We start from the raw sequence: 18740 nt of genomic DNA, 5'->3' as shown, positions 1-18740 counted from the left end.
AAAACAAAACAAAAAAAAAAAAAAATGGCTGCCAAGCCTACATGAAAGAAATTTGTAGCTTCTAATGGAACAATCTGGAGATAAATAATCTTTAAAAAAAAGACAAGATTTAATATTAGTAAAGAAAAAAAAAATCTGACATTTGAAAAAAGTCACATTGAAATTTAAAGTACAACTATACCTGAAACTTGGCAAGGTTTATGGGATTTCTCATACTTTTTTTTAAGTTCTTCATGCCTGTATATAAGATGTGGTTTGTTATGCTCATCTTCATGTTCACCTCCATCCGCTTTCATCAGAGGTTCTAAAAAATATTCACCATCATGTGCCTTAAAGGTGCCCATCTGAAAGTAAGAGAAGTAACTGATTTATTTTCCACTAAAAATGAATCAATATAATAAAAAATAAATCAATATAAAAATAATTTTTATTCAAATAAGATGTTTATGATATTATTTTGAAAATAATGGAAGTAAATTTGCATTTGAGAGAGTGGAAGCTTCAGTGGAAGCTGGAGATGGAATCTTGAAGGTAAGACAAAGAGAAGTTTGTTTCCAGAGTCTGGTCCCACCAGAACAACTCATAACAGACTACCTTGCTTATTAACAATGTATCATAGACTATCACCATACAGAGTTAATGAAACAAAGGAGATCAGAAAAGTAAAGAGGATCTAGGTATAACCAAGCAAAAGGGAGCAGTGGCTATCAAGAAATCCTGCATTTGAGTGTTGTCTAAATTCTAGACTGATTCGCTGTCCTCTAGCCTTTATGTATTTTTCTTCTAAAATTGTATTTTGCCCATAGATTAGAAACGGTGATAACCTGATATTCTTTTTAAAGACTTTGAAAGAAGCTCCAGCTATTCAAAGTTGACAGTTTCACTAATGTGTTTTTCACCTCGAATTTTTCCCCCTCCTCTACAGCAGACACACACAAGTAACTATGTAATGGGAACCAAAGGAACCTGATTATTAACAAAAGCACTGGCACACATACAGAGAAAAAGAACAAAAATTAAGCTCCCTTCTCCCATGTTCTCACCCCCTAATCCATTCATTTATGAAATTTTAAAACAGGACCTCTTCTTTTTCACTGCACTTCTAACTAAATTCATAGTTTCCCATATTTTAAGTACTTTATCTCAGGAGATAAGGAGGAGGAAAAAACATGTAAGAAATTAATCAAATTATTTTCAGAGTTTTTGGCAACTTCATCACTTCTGCCAATTAAATGCCTAGAGTGAGCAAGTGCACTGCATCCTGTTAGCTGTTTTGCCATATTAGTGAGGTATGTTGACCAATAAGAGAGTAGTCATAATCTACATAATATGGTTTAAGAAATTAAGTGTTCATGTCAATCTTGAAACATGAGGTTATAGAAAGAATGACAGAGCAAGATACATGAGAAGTGAGAACAGTGTGGGATTTCTTTTCAAACAACATCCAAATGCTCTTAAAATCTGCTACAGACTACCATAGTGCCCAGGGTATTGTACTGGAATTATAATACCCCTTGAATTTATGATCCTTCAAGGAATTACCAGTTTTCTATGTTTAAAAGTCTGTTAGGCTTCAGGCATATGTCAGACTATCTGCAATCTTGAGTGATGCATAGTGGACATATATCCAAAATCACAGTTATTGTAAACCCACTGTGGTTGGATCCTCTGATTCACATTTGTTGCAGAATGAAAGACTCAGCTAATTAGTATTTTCCTTTCAAGACTGTTTCTGCGAGTTAGATTTAAACACTTCTTCCCCTCAGTTTAATTTAAATTCTTTGCAAGTAGGCTTCATGGTGGATCCTTTATATGTTCAGTTCGGCCTTCTCACATCCAGTGTTTCCAGGACATATGATTTGTGGAGGACAGCAGACCAAGCATACTGAGAATGCTATGTGCCTCCTTGTAAAGGGCCTCATGAAAACAGATATGCCACAGCTTGTCCATTAGTCCTAAGTAGGTGCAACCTTCTGGGCAAAATGACAGGGACAGACAAGAGCTGCCTGTGACTCAGGGACAAAGCAGCAAGAACTGATGCTAAGATTCATGTTGATGTTTATTATATAAATTACTGAAGTCCCAATTACCAGAACATGATAAATTTTACCCCATACTATTTGTGAACGCTAATATGCTAATTAATTCTTTTCTCCTGATACACCATAAACCCTATTTCTAGACAAGAGACATTTAAAATGTTATTTTGATTTTAGCAAAAACTTTATTGCTACTGCTTTATTCCACACACACATTTTACTTCCCTCCTTCTCCTAATAGCTAGAGCAGCTATTCTCTATTTTTTCTTCAATGGCTTTTCCAACTAACAGGCTTTCAGATTTTACAAAGAAATGGTTTCACCTACAACAAACATACCGATCATGAGAATAGTAGCACAGAACTAATAAAGAAAGAGTCTGTGCTACAATTTAAACCTAACTCATCTTCCAGAATATCAGACTTTGGCTGGAAAAGATGAGCTACAAGAACAAGACTATATTTTTCTACCATTTCACACTCAAAAAAAAAAAAAAAATCACTAAGATATGCTTTTGAGTGAGTCTGATCACTGTGAAAATTCCACTCAAGACTCCTGACCACATCCTCATGCAACCAAGTGCTACCAGAGGAAAATCCTATCTAGGAATCCAAAACCATCTTTATGCATGCATTATCCTATCCAGTGGATTGGGAAAAAGTCAACATCAGGCATCATGACTAATCAAAGTCAATCTGGCATTGCTGATACTCCAAAAGCGGTATTTCTGCTTTGCCCCTCCTCTAGATATACACCCCACACTTCATTTAAGCACTAGCAATGGAAATCAGGTGCACTGTGTACCAACTCTTCTGTACATTTAAAAATCCTACCAAAGATTTTTTTTAATAGAAATTGTTAAGGTCATCTGGAAATTTTTTTTCCTGGAAAAAAAAAAAAAAAGAAAAGCAGATTCATATCAGCAAGATCTTACTGTAAAACCAGCCCACCAAGCAACTCAGAATGGTGCTCCAAAGCCTGTGCATCAAGCTGAGCCTAACAATGAATAAACAATATAAAATGCCTGTCAGCATCTGTGGCTCAACTTTCATTACCCTGATGTTAAGTATCTCAGAACTGATACATGTATCAACTGAAATCCAGAATCCTGTGTTGAAAAAAGACACAATGAAGCCATCAGGGGAGGGAAAAAAAAAAAAAAAAAAAAAACAAAAACAAAAAAAAACCACCCACACCACAGGGAACTCTCCCTCTTTTAAAAGATACTCGGAAGTAACAGTAACTGTGCTCATCTTCACAGTAAATGATTATAGAAATTGCCTAGAAAGCAAAAGAATGAAGTCTCTTCCTTTATACTCAAGATGATATAAAACATACCATAAACTTATAGACCAAATAGTTAAGACAGACAGCTGGAAAAGAAGAATCCTATATTATATTTCATGACCTCAGATTTGCTCTTAGCTTTTTGTTCTAAATAAAAGATTAATACAAGGTGGCACAATAGTGTCCTTAAGGCTTGAGATTCAACAACATATAAACAAGTAACTACTACCACTAATTAGGAAGAGCTCCCGCCAGAAGTCTACAATAAATTTTGTGCACATCCCCTATCCAAGTTGAGAAGAACTCATTATATTGCATGTATGAAAGAGCAGAGGAAAAGAGATCTAAACAGTGCTCTATCTTAAGAAGGCTATATGATATTTGTCATTTAAAACCCAAGCAGACATTGAGCTTGAAGCCACCAATTCCAACCCTTTAAATTCTCTGTGAAGACTAAAGATGGATTTTGATTAGCTACACATGGTTATCTCCTCATTTTCCTAACACGTAGGTCTACAAAAATTCACTCACCAGCTACACTGTCTGTCTTACAGTCCTTCATTCATGAAAGTGATACTTAATCTGGTGACAGACTCTGCTGATACAAGCGGAGCCATTACTGCAAGTTAGGCACACAGGGAAAGGGGCTGTGAGATCCAAATGAAAAATACTTTTGATAAAACCAAATAAAACAGTCACTTAGATATATGGAGGCAGGTTGCTGAAACAGGAGCCCAAGCATTTGCAGGAAATGAAATCAAATGAACTGGATTTACTTATCACCTACATACACCTCTCAAATCATATAACAAGAAATCTGACTGAAACATTCTATTTCTGTTCTCAGATAAAGAGGTAAAAGTACATTTAAAAGATCTCTTCAGTAGAAGCAGAGTACAAAATTGAAAACAGTCTCTTGCACATCACAAATAAGTGGTCCAAAGAGGGGAGTACTACTCAGGACTATGCACATGCATAGATTTGAGGAAATTTATGAGAAAACCCCCATTACAAAGATAATTTATTTACTGGATTTAAAATACTCTGGATGAGCTACACACTTTATATTAAATCAAAGTTCAATGGATCAACACAGCTACTCACTATATACAGTATGTCTTAGTGGCTTAAAACTGTACAGTCTTAATCAATGTATGTGCTCTATTCCAAGAGCAGTAGAAATAAGTATTGCAGAAGTTATGGTTAAAGTATGTACCATGCTCATATACAAATTACATCCTTGTGTATAACACCAACTTCGTAGAACACATGGAAAACATAAGGGATATATAGAAGGTTTCAGAAACATGGAATTAATCTTAATATGTCCAACAGCAAAATTGGAAAGGTTTCAGAAAAGTGCTAAAAGAACAACTGAAGTTCTGGAAAACATGACTCTAAACTGTCAGACTCCCTCTCAGGTAAGCTCCACTCCTGCGCTCAAGTATTTTTCATGCCCTCATGGCTTCTTAAATCAAACTCAAAAACCTGCAAGTAGTTTGCAGCAAGACTACTTTCATGGTCAAAGTAAATTATAAAATCTCTTCCTTTTATATTTCTCTCTTCGCTCTCTCCCCTCCCTCCACTTTGTGTTAACTTGAAGTTCCTCTGAATCATGTGAGAAGCCCATCACCTTTTTCTTCCTGCTCCACTGTTACAATGTTTCCTAATGGAAGACATAAGCAGTGCAGCTTAATGAGTTCTCTGAAGAAAAAAGTATTAGAGGTTATCTGATCATGGTACACTGCCAATATCTGGAAAAAATATTACTATTCTAAGATAATTCAGCTAGAAACACAACAAGAGGTAGTGGTTGCAAGCTAATGTATTAATTAAAACTAGAGCTAATGTAATAGAAATAAGAAAATAGTAATAAAATAATAAATAATACGCCAGCTAAGCAGGTGGGAAGAAATATCTAGCAATGAGTGTTTTCTGGTAGAACACCTTTTTAGAAGTGATTGAAAGCAACATTATATTTTAAGATCTTAGAGAGAAAGAAAATAAAATGCTAAAAGCTTATTATAGGGAAAAAATATATTTAATCATAACTTTAACTACGATCTAACTACATTTCCTTACAAATTCTGCGATGTTAAGATTTCATGAGCAGAAAGCAATCACACCTTGAACAGAACTGATGAGGCACCCACCTGTGCTCCAAAGTGCCCCAGTCTGGAAATGAACCTAACCACTGGTTAAATAAAATTACATAATTCCAAATTGGAATTTAAATTCCATGTAAACTCCTAAAGTGCTCTTACCTATTTGTACGTTCACATTTGTATGTTCACACCTGATCTGGATCTAGTGTCCCTACTGCCAATGCATAAGGGTAAATATTCTTGGAGGAAGTGTAAAACCTGGTACTAGGTATCCTGAACATCATTATACAAGGCTATTCTAGGCAATAAAGTCTGACTGAAACCTGGTGAAAATGGTATTCCAGGGGTTTCTAAATACAGATCATAACAACAACAGACTATCTAAATAGCAGACAACTCAGAGATTGTTACAATAACTATCTCAAAATCAGCTGGAAAGAGCAGACCTCATAGCAATTAACAAGATTCATTGGAGTGGAAGAAAAAGAGATGGGCTATTTATTTTTACCTTTATATGCAATTCACAGTGAACAAGCTAGACAAGTCAATTAAAAATTATGCAAAAGAGCTTTGTTCATATATATATACATGGAGATTTCATTATGGAAAAGCAGCTATTCTGCAATCCCTGTTGAAACTGGTGAAACAAAATGTATATATATAAAACTATAAAACTTTTTTTTTTTATTAGTTTGGTTGGGGGGTTTAGGAAGGAGAAGGTTTTTGGCTTTGATTTTTTTTTATTTTTAGGGTATTTGTTTTCAACACATAAATAAACTATTAACAAGCTAAGTATTCCTACAGAACATAGACCTAGGGGATCCATATGCTTAATCTTGGAGGAAATGCCATCATATAATCTTCTGTCTCAGTAAATGTCAAGCAAATTTACTTTTGCAACTTATCTCTGTTTAAAGAGAACTTCTTAGCTTTGATGCTTTTGAAGTACGCGCAGAACCACCTTTTTCTCTCACTGGGTGATAAATAGCTCCATAAAGTCCTTTCAAGCTCATATGCACCATCAGGCAGTTATCATTTAAGTACATGCAAGGTATGGCTAGATTTTCACCTGTTTTAGTCACCCACCCTGTTACCTTGAATACTTTTGTCAATGTGTATACCCTGAAGGTATAACCCCTTCTCACACTGTCTGACTTTGCTACCATAATCTTGCCATTTTCTACATGAGAACTCATCTGAAACAGTGACAACTGAGACTACAGCAGATACATTATCTCATGTGGGAAGCCTATCTATTCCCCAAGAGTAGAAAGTTCCCTGAGATCCATGACAGCTGACTGCCACCTGGAACTGAAGGCATTAACTTAAGACAAAAAGAAACAAACAAACAATCCGTTTTGCACACGGCTTCAGTAATTTAGCTCACCTAGTGACAGCAAAGGGCCATATGTTGTGTCCTCTCCCCTGCCCTGACACTCCTATCACTCGTGTTCATGCACAATGCCTTCTGTGTACTCCCCCTGGAAGTTTAATAAACATGCTTATACACACACACACTCATATACATACATATATATACATACATATATATACATACATATATATACATACATACATATATATATATACATACATATATATATACACATACATATATATATATATATGTGCATGCAAATCCAATCTCCTAGGGCTGCCCATAGCTTTCCAGCAAATTCACCCATGTCACAAACCCCAAATGATGAGAAAAACTGTGGATTTCCTATAAAGGCAGCAGTTAAGAGCAGGCTGCAGCCCTCTGGTCAATTTATCTGGCAAACAGAAGGTGCTCAAGCAGCTGTTGGGGAAAAAGGCTACCAGACACTGGATGTGGGCAAAAGTTAGGGCAGTGACGGCTGAGTGTCCTTGACATAAAACATTATTAGGCACGTCCCAGTCTGCTTAAAGGACAATTCATGCAGAATTGCTGGTGAAAAGCTAGACACACTCATATCCTACTGCTTCCAACAGACATTTTCTGTGACAGACCTTCAGCTGCACAACTCACACAACTCCATATATTTTCTCAGTTTACAATTGCAATTACCACTTGTATTTACTGATCTGTGCAGGTCCAGATGTAAAAAACACAGCATCTGTACAAACAGTTTCAGGAAAATCAGAGATGTAAAGAGCTTGGGGAAAGTGTACTAGGGACGTTTCAGGTTTTTCATAACAGCTGCAAGGGGTCCTAAGCTGTCTTACTATTTTATAACAAATTGTGTAATGAATTGTGATTTTGCCAAGGCAGGCAGGCAGAAACTGGTTGAGATACAGAATCATATTCAAGTAAATTCAAGTGTTATGGTCCACTCACATGTATGTGAAAGACATCTAGTGTCTATATGTAATAAAACAAAGCCAAAAAGAGATGAGATAGCAACAGTAAAAGACATGTACCATTCATTCTGTGACCAGCAGAGCAAGACTAGGAAGACTTCAGGCAACTGCAGTCATTAAAATAGACTCTTGTTGAAAAATGTAAGATCAAGTGTCACAGAAGTAGAAATATTTGGTCCTGCTTGTGAGACTATATATTACAGAAATTCACAAAAAAAAAAAAAAAATCTTTACCTAGACTCTTTCAAAGTAGAGAAGGTAGAGTTCAGTCTACTTCCTGATCCTTTTTTGTTCTGTTTAGCTATAAAAACAACACCCAAAAAGACAAAACGTTTTATCTTTTACTTGCAAAGTCAGTCCTTGTACTTGAAACCTTTTTGTGCTGGTGAGAGACAGAACAAATGCACAGGGTAATAATAGAACACTGAAATTTTTGACTGTTATATTGCAGAGATTGAGGGCTGGAGTCTCACCTTGTATATCTGTATGACAAGTGAAAGCAGAACTATTAAGTGGAAGTCATCATGTCAGCCATTCAGCAACAATAAGTCTTAGTTTGTCCGAATAAGAATTGACTGCCATGAGTAGACATTTCAATATGATTTTTTTTCCTAGCTTATAATGGAATCTCTACATTAAGATAAAAACCTATAAAAGCTAGTACGTGGCTTATGGATGCTCATAGGTTTATAGATGTGACCTGAATGCTAAAAACTAATCCCCGCTTCAGATTCAGGGCAACTTTTTTGAAGTGACAGCTCCTAAGTTAAAACATTAAGAGAGGTCAAGGTAAGTATATCTTCCAGTGACAAGTGTTAAAGCTTTTTTAGGAAAAGCAATGTGATTTAAGTCATTGAAGTTACTAGTGCTAAGCAGAACAAAACTGGGGAGTAAATATCTGCAGTCTGTTACTTTCACTAGATCCCCACAAGAAACTAGATGCTGGCTATGCTAGCACTAGCTTCTAGCTTTTTTTTTTTTTTTTTTTTAAAAGCCAAACAATTAAAAATTACATTTCATTAAGACAACTCCAGGACTGCCTACTGTTCCTTAAAGGGAATCACTGCGCTAATCCACAGTAGCAGACAGAATTGTTTTCAAAATCTCCAAGAAAGGTGATCCACTGACCCATATTAATAAAAAAAGAAACACAACCTCTTGTACTGAGGAAATTCTGAAGATCCATACTTCAGTTCATATTCCTGCCATTCTCCAGACAAAAGTAAACTTGATGTACACTAAAGGAGCGTGGCCAAGGGGCTTCCCTGAGCTCCTGAGGAAGCTGATGCAGACTTTGTTATACTCCAGAAGCTACATTAGAACAAAGCAGTCCTGCCTTCCTGGACTGTAGAAAGCTGGTAGCCAGTAAATCCATGCAAGAAATTCACATGTACTTTCCTACTCCTAACTTTTGCCAGCCAGTGAGCATCTGAAGTTGCTCTATACACCAGAGACCGTGCACCCAAAAAGATGCGTTTCCTCCCTTCTTACCTTTCCCTTTTCACAGTAGAGTCACATAAAACACCTTTGGTACTTAGGCATCCTCCCAGATAACAATAAATGATTTTAACTATCCTCAGCACCAGTCAACACATTCCTGACCTCCAAGAAAGAATACCAGGCTTCTCAAAGGACTAAACAAACGGTTTTTATAGTATTTATTCAGGATTTAAAAAAAATAAAAATAAAGCTCTTTTCTTCACAGGGGCCTGCTGGGGACTGCAGGCTCATTCTAGTAATAAATGGTAATAGGTACCTCATTTTAAGATATTTTATTCACTCGTATATTTACTCATATTTGCCCGTAAACTTATAAACCATATGTTTTTGAAAGCTAAATTTTTAATTTTTTTTTTTTTTTTTTTACCTCTTTGATTTTGCTGGCTGGATAACATTTGAGAGGTCTCTAGTCTACATACATCCAGGGACATCCTCACCAGATCTTGTTTCCCATGTTTGTAGGAAGCTATAACTGACTAATGAAATAAAAGTAAAAAAAGATATAGAACTTACAAAAATAAAGTGAAACAAAAGCATGAAATTTCAAAAATTACTCTAAAGATGCAAGAAATATGCCTGTCTGTAATCTGATGTTCAACTAGGCACCCAGGCCATCACTCCAAATGACCTTCTGCCTTTGACGGCATCTCAAACTTCCCTAATTACACACTCCCTCCTTGCAATTACTACAGACTCCATGCTGACCTTCTAACCTCCTTTTGCCATTTGCATCCCCGAACCCAGGGCATGCTCTGAAACGTAACACGACAAAACTGCATACAGGGTGTCAGGAGCCATTAAGCAATGCTCCATGGGTACTATGGGTTGTACATGTTCTTGGCACACTCAGAAAAAGGCTTATCTGAGGGTGAAAAGGGAAAGCAGAGCTTGAAGGGGAGAACACACTCAACTTGAGAGTACAAAAGAGAAAAGCTAAGCTGTGAATGAAGCCAGTGCAAAGCTTGATAAGTGAACACAAGTACCTGGTTTAACTTCAGATCACCCTGGCACATCGTCAGAGCAATTTTTAAAATTCCATTATTAAATTTCCTGTACCTCTTTATCTAAGACCAAGTCCTTTTTTCCTCCCTAGCTTTTATAGCATTGGTCTACGACAATTGCCTTATATATGCAAAGCTGGATGATAAAATTATACCAAGTAGTTCAAAGCAATCTCTTCTATTTTAATTTCCATACACCAAGCTCAAGTTCAGCATTGAGGAAAAGGGATCCTACAAAGAGAAGGGATTTTACTTAAAATAAATATAATACAAAGCTACCAAGTCACTTGTCTGGTTTCTACTGTCTCACTAACAATAAATAGTATCTTACCTCAGCAGCAGCCCCACTTAAACCTTTGCACAAATTCATGAAGCATGGTACTGTTCAATAAAAGAACAATAACTGACTAGCTTATTTTTGAAGCATTTTGTCAAATGCACAAAGCTACAAAATTTTAAAAACCTAGAGAAAAAAAAAAAAAATATATATTTTTACTAACTTTCGACAGTAGAACCACCTGGGAGCTGCAAATGCATTCAGGTAGAACAAGATCACACAGGAAAATTCCACCTGGCCTCTATCTCCCTCCTTTCACATCCATTCTTCACTCGACTCCAAAAAAGTTGTCTCCCCTGGCAGTCACACAAAGGGTATAACATTTACTTTGAATCCATGAGGATGAGGAAGAACATTAGGCTGCAGGTTCTGAGTCAGGTTGGAGGATACTCTGTACAGATATAGGCAACCAGCTGGCTATGACCACCTCTTCATCCCCACACAGTCCCGCCCTGGGAAGCTATCGGTATGTCCCACAAAAAGTGAACCAGCACGTCATGCAGGGCTCTTCATCTTCCCAAAACCTCACCGGCTTTATTAGTGAGGGGAAAGCAGCCACAACACCGGGTGTGCTACACACCCTACTCAAGGCTGGGTCTGCCTTCTGAGAGAAGGTCCTGAGAGCACCGGGACAGCAAGACCTTTGTGGGTGGCTCAGACTAGGCAATCTGTCAGTCAGGCAGTGACTGAGGACGTGAAGTTTGGCTGGAAGCTACAGTGAAAGTTCACAAGGCTCATCTAGAAGGGGAAAAGTCTCAGTTTAAAGGTACTCAGGCATTTCAGAGCAGAAGCATACCTGATGCAGACTGATGTAGTAGTAAAGGAGAGACAGAGAGAGAGAAGTGATACATTCAAATTATTACAGAGAACAAGGTCTTGTGCTGAAGAGTTTAAGAACTGAAAAACAGGTAGCTGAGACAACTTTTAAGTGCAGTAGTTAAATATTTTTTCAGGAAAATTATTTTCAGTGCACATGGTCCCTTCAAGTAAGAAAAGGTGATGGTTTGCAGGCACAGAATTAAAATAAGCAAGAGTTATGAAAAGAGAAGGTTTCAAAACTTCTCATATTTATTCCATATCAGGTATGACACTATTCTCAATGCCATTGTGTATGAGCATCTACTATGAAAAAAATGTGAAAAACTCCACTGTATCTGTGATTCATTCTCATTCCTACTCCCTCTGTGAGTTAGTGCAACATACTGGGACATTTGGTATAGGTTTGAGTCAGGTTTTGTATAATGCAGACAAGAACCAGTGACAGCTGTTTGCAAAGCAGGATATACAGGCAAAACTTTGATGAATACAGAATTACTGGTTTTGAATGCTTACTTCTCCAGTAATTTCCAAGGACTAGCCCAAGCCTACAAACCTCAATCCAGAGTCAAGGTGGCATATATCCAAATATCCAAGAATAAGCACAAGACAGAGGTGTCTCTCTCATGTACCAATTATTTCTGATCTTTTCCATCATATCACCTTCTTTTAATACACATTACGTTGTCCTGCACACATCCTGCCAACTCCATTCTATTTTCTACAGGCTACTAGAAAGAGACTAGAATATGCAGCTGGATTTTTTTCAGTTCCCAAAAATAGAAGTCTTGCACCTTTACTTTCCTGAGTGACTGCAAAAAACATGGAACGACCTCAGCTTAAATTCACAGCAGTATTTACAACATCATATTTTTACAGTGTGCATGTCACACATACTTGTCCTCAGCATTTCAATAAACAGTGATGTGGTATAGCACTAGGTATCAGTCATCTCGTTTCTAGACACAAAACTATAAACACAAAACTATAAAATTTAGCAACAACTGCTTTGATAAGACAGTTGTGTGATACTATTTCTTCATTATCACTCTGGAAGACATAAGGAGTGTTATCAAAGGATAAGTAAAGAATGTGTATCAGTGGAATTTTGATTTGTTTGCACAGATCAGTTCTTAAGCAGAGTTCCGTAGACACACTCCCACTGAAGTTAGTAGGAAGCTTCCCATTCACTTTTAACAGAAATGCGATCAGAAAACGCTGCTGCACACCTATTAGAACAGGACATACCTCTACAGCTTTGCTGAAAGCAGAGGAAGAAAATTATCAGTATTAGATCTTTTCTTATGCAGGGCACCATTATTCCTCTCTCATAACCACACAGTATCTATAAAGATACAAACACATAACTGATGACAACTAACAGCATCATTTTACCAAAACAATAGCTTACTGTGTTTCTGAGTCATGTTTTTTCCTCCGTTATAATGCTCTTGGTGTCAGGAGTTACATCAACGAATTCTACTACAGGCCAGCAACAAATCCTTTGAAAGCAGCATTTGTATATCCCACCAAAAAAGTATCATCATGACCGCAAACTGCCAATGCCAAGACATTTCATGACCAGCTGCTTGGAATGATGCCCGAGAATTTCCAGCTCAGTTCTGTGGCAAAGGCATCCCACTACATTTCTTTCAGGAAGGAGAAGTATATGAACGGAGGCAGGAGGTAGTAACTGACATGCTTACCAAGCCACCACAGATGCTGAAGACAGCCATGTGCATCTCCTGTGCATTGACATGCCCACGGTAGAAACAGTGGCGCAAATCAGGGAAGGGCTGCTTCTGCAAGGTCCCTACGTGCACCACAGTGTACTGAGCAGCAACAAAGCCTGCATCAGCACTCAGGTTGAGCTGGAAGACCTGCCCGTATGCACTGAGCTGGTAATGTGTTCGGAAAGCAGCAGGCTCCAGCGGTGCCTCCAAGCTCCTCTTCCTCCTGCTGAAGTGACGCGTGTGAGGGAAAACCTCGCCGAATTCATTCACTCGGACAGGTGTGATGATTTCGTAGGAGGAGAGCTGCTTCACGAAGGTCTCTGCAACAGAAAGCGGGGAGGCTCAACCTGCCGCAACGCCACCGAAGCGACCCTCGCCCGCACCCGCGCGGCGGGTGACAGGAGCGGGGCGGCGGGGGGGGGGGGGGAACGGACGGGGACCCCCCCTGCACGCCCGGCCAGACCCCGCTCCGGCCCCACCGCAGCCCTTCAGCGCCTCAACCGCCCCCCCCACCTCCTTCAACACCCCGCGAGGAAACGCTCCCCGCTCGCAGCCGGGGGAGCGGCGGCTGCCCCGCAGGGCACGGCGCCTGCCGCAGGGCCGGGACCCCCGCCCCGGGGCCACTCCGCCGCCTTTGTTGCCGCTTGTTTACCTTGTCCCGGGTGGAAGCGGACTCCCCACGACTCGGCGACGAGCACGGAGAGGGGGCACAGCAGACCCGCCAGCCACCTCGCCGCCACCCGCATGGCTGGCTCCGCGGCGGGCGTGCCCGCGGCGCCCCCGGGGCCGCTGCCTCAGCAGCCACCGGCCGCCGGGGCCGGCCCCGCACCGCGCGGCTCCTCCATGCTCCCCCCTCCTCCCAGGCCCCCGCCTCCGCTCTCCGCCGCCGGGGCGAGTGAGGGCGGCCCTTCTTCCCTTCCTTTCCTTTCCCTTCCTCCTCCTCCTCTTCTTCTTCTTCTTCCTCCTCCTCCGCCGCTGCCGCCTCCTCCTCCTCCCTTGCCCCTGCCCCCGCCACCGGCGGGGAAGCGCGGAGATGCCCGGCTGCCTTCAGGCGGGGGCCATCCCCGCACCCGCACTTCAAAGCGGGCCCCGGGGCCCGGCCCGCCCCCGGGGCAGGAGCTGCCCAATGGCGGAGGGCAGCCCCCGCGCGCGGCCGCCGCGCGGGCACCTCCTCCCCCTTCACGCGCCGCCCGCCCCGGGCCGGGCCCTCAGCACCTCCGAGGGGTGGGGTGTGGGGAGCGAGGGGGGGCGCCCCGTCTCCCCAAGCCGCCTCGTGCAACTGCCATCGGAGCCCGAGAGAGGTGCCATTTACGGAAAAAAATAATAGTAAGAATAAGAAAAAAAAAAAAAAGGGCTTTTGAGAAGCCTGGTGCTGCCGAATTCGCCCTGAGAAGGGCAAAGGCAGCGCTGTGGGGGTCGGGGGTGTCGGCTGGGGTTCCGTGTCCCCCCCACACGCACCCCGGCCGTCGCCTCACCCTGGAGGTCAGGCGCTGGGTGAAGAGGTTTCCACACACAGCTGCGAAGGATGGGGATCTCGGGGCAGGGTCTGACACCACAGTGTTGACAGACTGGACTTGTTTTCTTTTAACACCGGGTCCCCCACTAAGATTATTCAGTCCGGGCAAAGTCTTCATAAAACTGCTTGTACCAGCACTCAGGGGAGCCCTGCATCCCTTACACGGAGCCTGCGGATTATCAGCCTTAATGAAAACAGGTTGTTAGGGGGCCAAACTCTGGCAGTCACTGTACAATGGTTCCTTTCCAGGAGAAGTAGGCAGGTCTAGAATTTGTTTTAATGAAATGTAATTTTTAGTTGTTTGCTTCTCAAATCTAGTTCTTATAGCTGCCATTGAAACTACATCTTGGGGGGGGGGGGGGGGGGGGGGGGAGCAGGAACTAGAAATTCCCCAAGTTGGAGGAACCATTTAGTTGATGAATGATCACTGTTAAAGATGGGAGAACCATTTTCAGCATCATCCATCTAAATGAAAATATCGACAAGGCAGATATCTGTGGTGAACCAGGTTTCTAAACTGGATGGGGATCTAGTCAATGCAGGCCGCAAGATCTGTCTATTCAGCCACCAGTGCTCTCCAAGAAAGGTGAAATGTACATACAACTTCCCAAATAATCCTTCTGTCTCCACTTAATAAAGTGCTTTGTCTCAATCTTTTGTTGTCTGCTTCAACAAAACAGAAGTCAGATAAAGGGTTTAAACAGAGATGTTTATAATCTCAGCAAGTAATCTCTGTGTTCATCTGTTCATCGGTGCACTGGTGGCCAAGACAGCACGAACAACTTCAGAAGTGATAACCTGATTATTGTACGGCTGGAGGGAACAGAGTGCACAGGTGGAACTGAGCTTATCCAGCCTCTTTCTCTGTTCTTACAGGAGTACAAGAGGAGTCAGTGACCACTCTGTCAAAGGCAAAATGGACTCAAGGATGGCCTTTGAGCTTGAAGTCCCTTTTATATCTTAAGGCTGTTTCATGATCTGACTCACTTGTTATTTTAGGATCTTGTAAGGTAGAAACAGAGTTGGAGAACATGTTTTCTTCTCCTGAAATGAGGGAATGAGCTGATCAGGCTTTGAATGAAGGTGAGTAGTACTGGAAGAACCTTCACTGCTAAAGTCAGGTATCCTCTGTCAGAATCCAGGGTTATAGAAGGGATATCAGGATTGTTCCATAGCATATTGGTATCCAGCATAATCTTGAGAACATCGAGTCTTGTTGGGAATACTGAGTTGTCTTCTTTAATACTCTGAATATGGCAGCTCTCAGATGCATATCAAACCGTTTCATCTGTGTGGGTCACTGATAAGAACTGTCATATGACAAGAAACAAATACTTGGAATCTGAAGACTTCTGCAAAGCAAGAACAAACAGAAAGTCTATGTCTCCAAATACCATGAATATCAAAGTAATCCAACAAGAAGCAAGAATTCCAAACTATTTCTTCTAAACTGCATACACTGGAGAAGACTGATCATGATATGTAAACAAAACTCCAATTTTGAGCACTGGTTGGTGAGAAAGAATAGGAGGTGGAGGGAGAGAGCTCCATCCTCACTGTCACAGAAGTACGAAGATACAAAGTTCCTTTCACTACCCCAAGATGTCCCGTTACAGAAAACTAACATATAGTGTGCTCACGTCGTAGTAGAGCAAAGTTTAAAGATGAATGCTTCAATTTTACTGACTGTTGTAAAATGCATGAAAAATGTGAAGAAATTAAATTGGGAGGAGTGATTGTTGCTCATGCCTGAGACTTCTCCAGTGAATTAGAATTTGCCCCTTTTTTGAATCTCACTTGAAACAGTAATCAGAGTGCAGCAAGTTATCTCCTTCCTTAGTCAACTTGAACGGTTGGCAGTGATTAAGTAAATGGGGGCACTATTTCATTAAGTGTAAGCAAATGGCCACTGATTAAGATGTGATGTTTCACTTGTTTATGATTTGCAAAATTACTTTTTCTAAAAAAGAACAGAAGCACTAAGTATCAGGGAAGCCAATGTTCTCACATGAAGCTCCATTGTAACCCAATTCAAAGCAGATATAAGCAAATGACTCTATTTTTTTAACTATGTATGCATTTATATATGTATTTCCAATATTTTAGGAAAGGCAACATTTACTTCAAAATGTGAATATTTTCCTTAAGTCTCATTTCAATGTGCTTAACCTTCCCTGTATTCTCCATTAGAACACCAGCTCTTCTATAGTAAATGTTGAAGTTCCATATCTGTCTAAAGATTGACTCTTTTAGAGCAATTTAAAATTGACATTTAATTTAGATTGCCAGTGTTGTTCCAGTAGCTCCTGGCAGTGCCATGTGATTACTGATCAAAATCCAATGTCAACTGAGACACTTTTTTCAATTTTTTTTTCAAATTTTCATCTGTCGTGGTTTAACTCCAGCCAGCAACCAAGAACCCCACAGCCGCTCGCTCGCTCCCCCTCAGTGGGATGGGGGAGAGAATCAGAAGACTAAAAGTGAGAAAACTCATAGGTTGAGATAAAGACAGCTTAATAGGGAAAGCAAAAGCTGCACACAAGCAAAGCAAACCAAGGAATTCATTCACCACTGGGCAGGCAGGTGCTCAGCCATCCCCAGGACAGCCGGGCTACACCACATGTAACGGTGGCTTGGGAAGACAAATGCCATCACTCCGAATGTCCCCTCTTTCTTCTTCCTCCAGCTTTATATACTAAGCATGACATCACATGGTCTGGAGCACCCCTTTGGGCAGTTGGGGTCAGCTGTCCCAGCTGTGCCCCCCCCAACTCCTTGTGCACCCCCGGCCTGCTCGCTGGTGGGGTGGGGTGAGAGGCAGAAAAGGCCTTGGCGCTGTGTAAGCGCTGCTTGGCAGTAATGAAAACATCCCTGTGTTATCAACACTGTTTTCAGCAGAAATCCAAAACGCAGCCCCATGCTAGCTACTCTGAAGAAAATTAACTCTATCCCATCCAAAACCAGTACACCATCCTAAACAAAAAGTAAATTTCCAAACATGAATTTGGTGATTCAGGCAATGTCAGGCATTCAAATCGAACACCTTTTTATACTTAGCAGCTACTATCAGAAACCACTGAAGCTCCACAGGTATTAGGCACAAGTCTTATTTTCAAATGCAAGATGGGTTAGCTGTGCAGGAACAAAGGAGAATAAGACAGTTTTTAGGCAGTTCTAGTACGTATTCATGTTACTTGAATGGCTTTGGGCAATAAGCTGCGGTCATTTAACCTGACCTCTACCCATATGGCATCAGTTTGAGTCTTGTGAGGAGTAAATCTAACCCTGTATATCAAAGGAAGGGGTGTATTTCTATTATGAAGAAATATAAGTACATCAGAAAATTCAGAAAGCATGGAAATGGTATGTTTGCTACAACTTTAAGAGGTAGAAGGGTGGAGACAGGCACGAGGATGAAATTAAGTTGGAGAATTATGGAAGCTGTTTAAAGGAATAGAACTGCAAAAATGCACAATGAAATATTAAAAATGAAAATTCAGGTGAGGGGCTGAGCACTGGAACAAGTAAGTACACAGAGAGGCTGTGCAGTCTCCATCCTTGTAGATTCTCAAAACCCAACTGGACAGGGAAGCCCTGAGCAACCTGAACTAACTTGGAAATCAGTTGTGCTTTGAGCAGGAAGTTGGCCTAGGTGACCTCCAGAGTTTCCTTCCAGCCCAGATTATTTCATGAGTCTATGAAACAAAATAAAAAAGGTTCCTGGAGAAAGCTGAAGAGACCAAAGTGGAGAGAAAGAAGAGAATTATTAGACCTACTAAAAGAACAGAGATGTAGGGGGGAAAAAATCAGGAGAAAATAGTCTTAGACTACCAAGAAACAGAAGAAGGAGAAAGGAGAAGCAACAGAGAATATTTGCTAAAATTTTTCAAGGCTAGAAGTTATAGACTGGTAAAGCTTCATCTAAAGCAGTGGAACTCTGCTGGTTTACATCTGCAAATGTGGTCATCAGCAGTGTAACATATTCTGACTTCATTAAATCTGCATTGACATTAAAGCTTGCTATTGAACAGTTGCCTTTAAAATGCCTCCTACATTAGTGAAATAAA

The 18740-nt window shown here is 40.6% G+C and overlaps 1 protein-coding gene across 2 annotated transcripts in view; it reads right to left on the bottom strand.

Annotated features, from left to right (window-relative positions):
- Positions 1-14190, bottom strand: part of ADAMTS20 (ADAM metallopeptidase with thrombospondin type 1 motif 20) — a 103845-nt gene extending 89655 nt beyond the window's left edge. For both annotated transcript variants that reach the window (XM_042792774.1, XM_042792775.1), the window contains exons 1-3: positions 13810-14190; positions 13131-13477; positions 182-344 (exon numbers count right to left, since the gene is read on the bottom strand). In XM_042792774.1, coding sequence (XP_042648708.1) covers positions 182-344; positions 13131-13477; positions 13810-13903 — 604 coding nt within the window. In that variant the 5' untranslated portion in view covers positions 13904-14190. The remainder of the gene's footprint in view (positions 1-181; positions 345-13130; positions 13478-13809) is intronic.
- Positions 14191-18740: the final 4550 nt, after the last annotated feature.

The sequence above is a fragment of the Tyto alba genome, unplaced genomic scaffold, assembly GCF_018691265.1.
Source record: "Tyto alba isolate M040663 unplaced genomic scaffold, T.alba_DEE_v4.0 Super-Scaffold_2, whole genome shotgun sequence".
Taxonomy (NCBI): Eukaryota; Metazoa; Chordata; class Aves; order Strigiformes; family Tytonidae; genus Tyto; species Tyto alba.
Note: the sequence above shows the minus strand (reverse complement) of the source record. Positions and strands in the feature narration are given on the sequence as shown.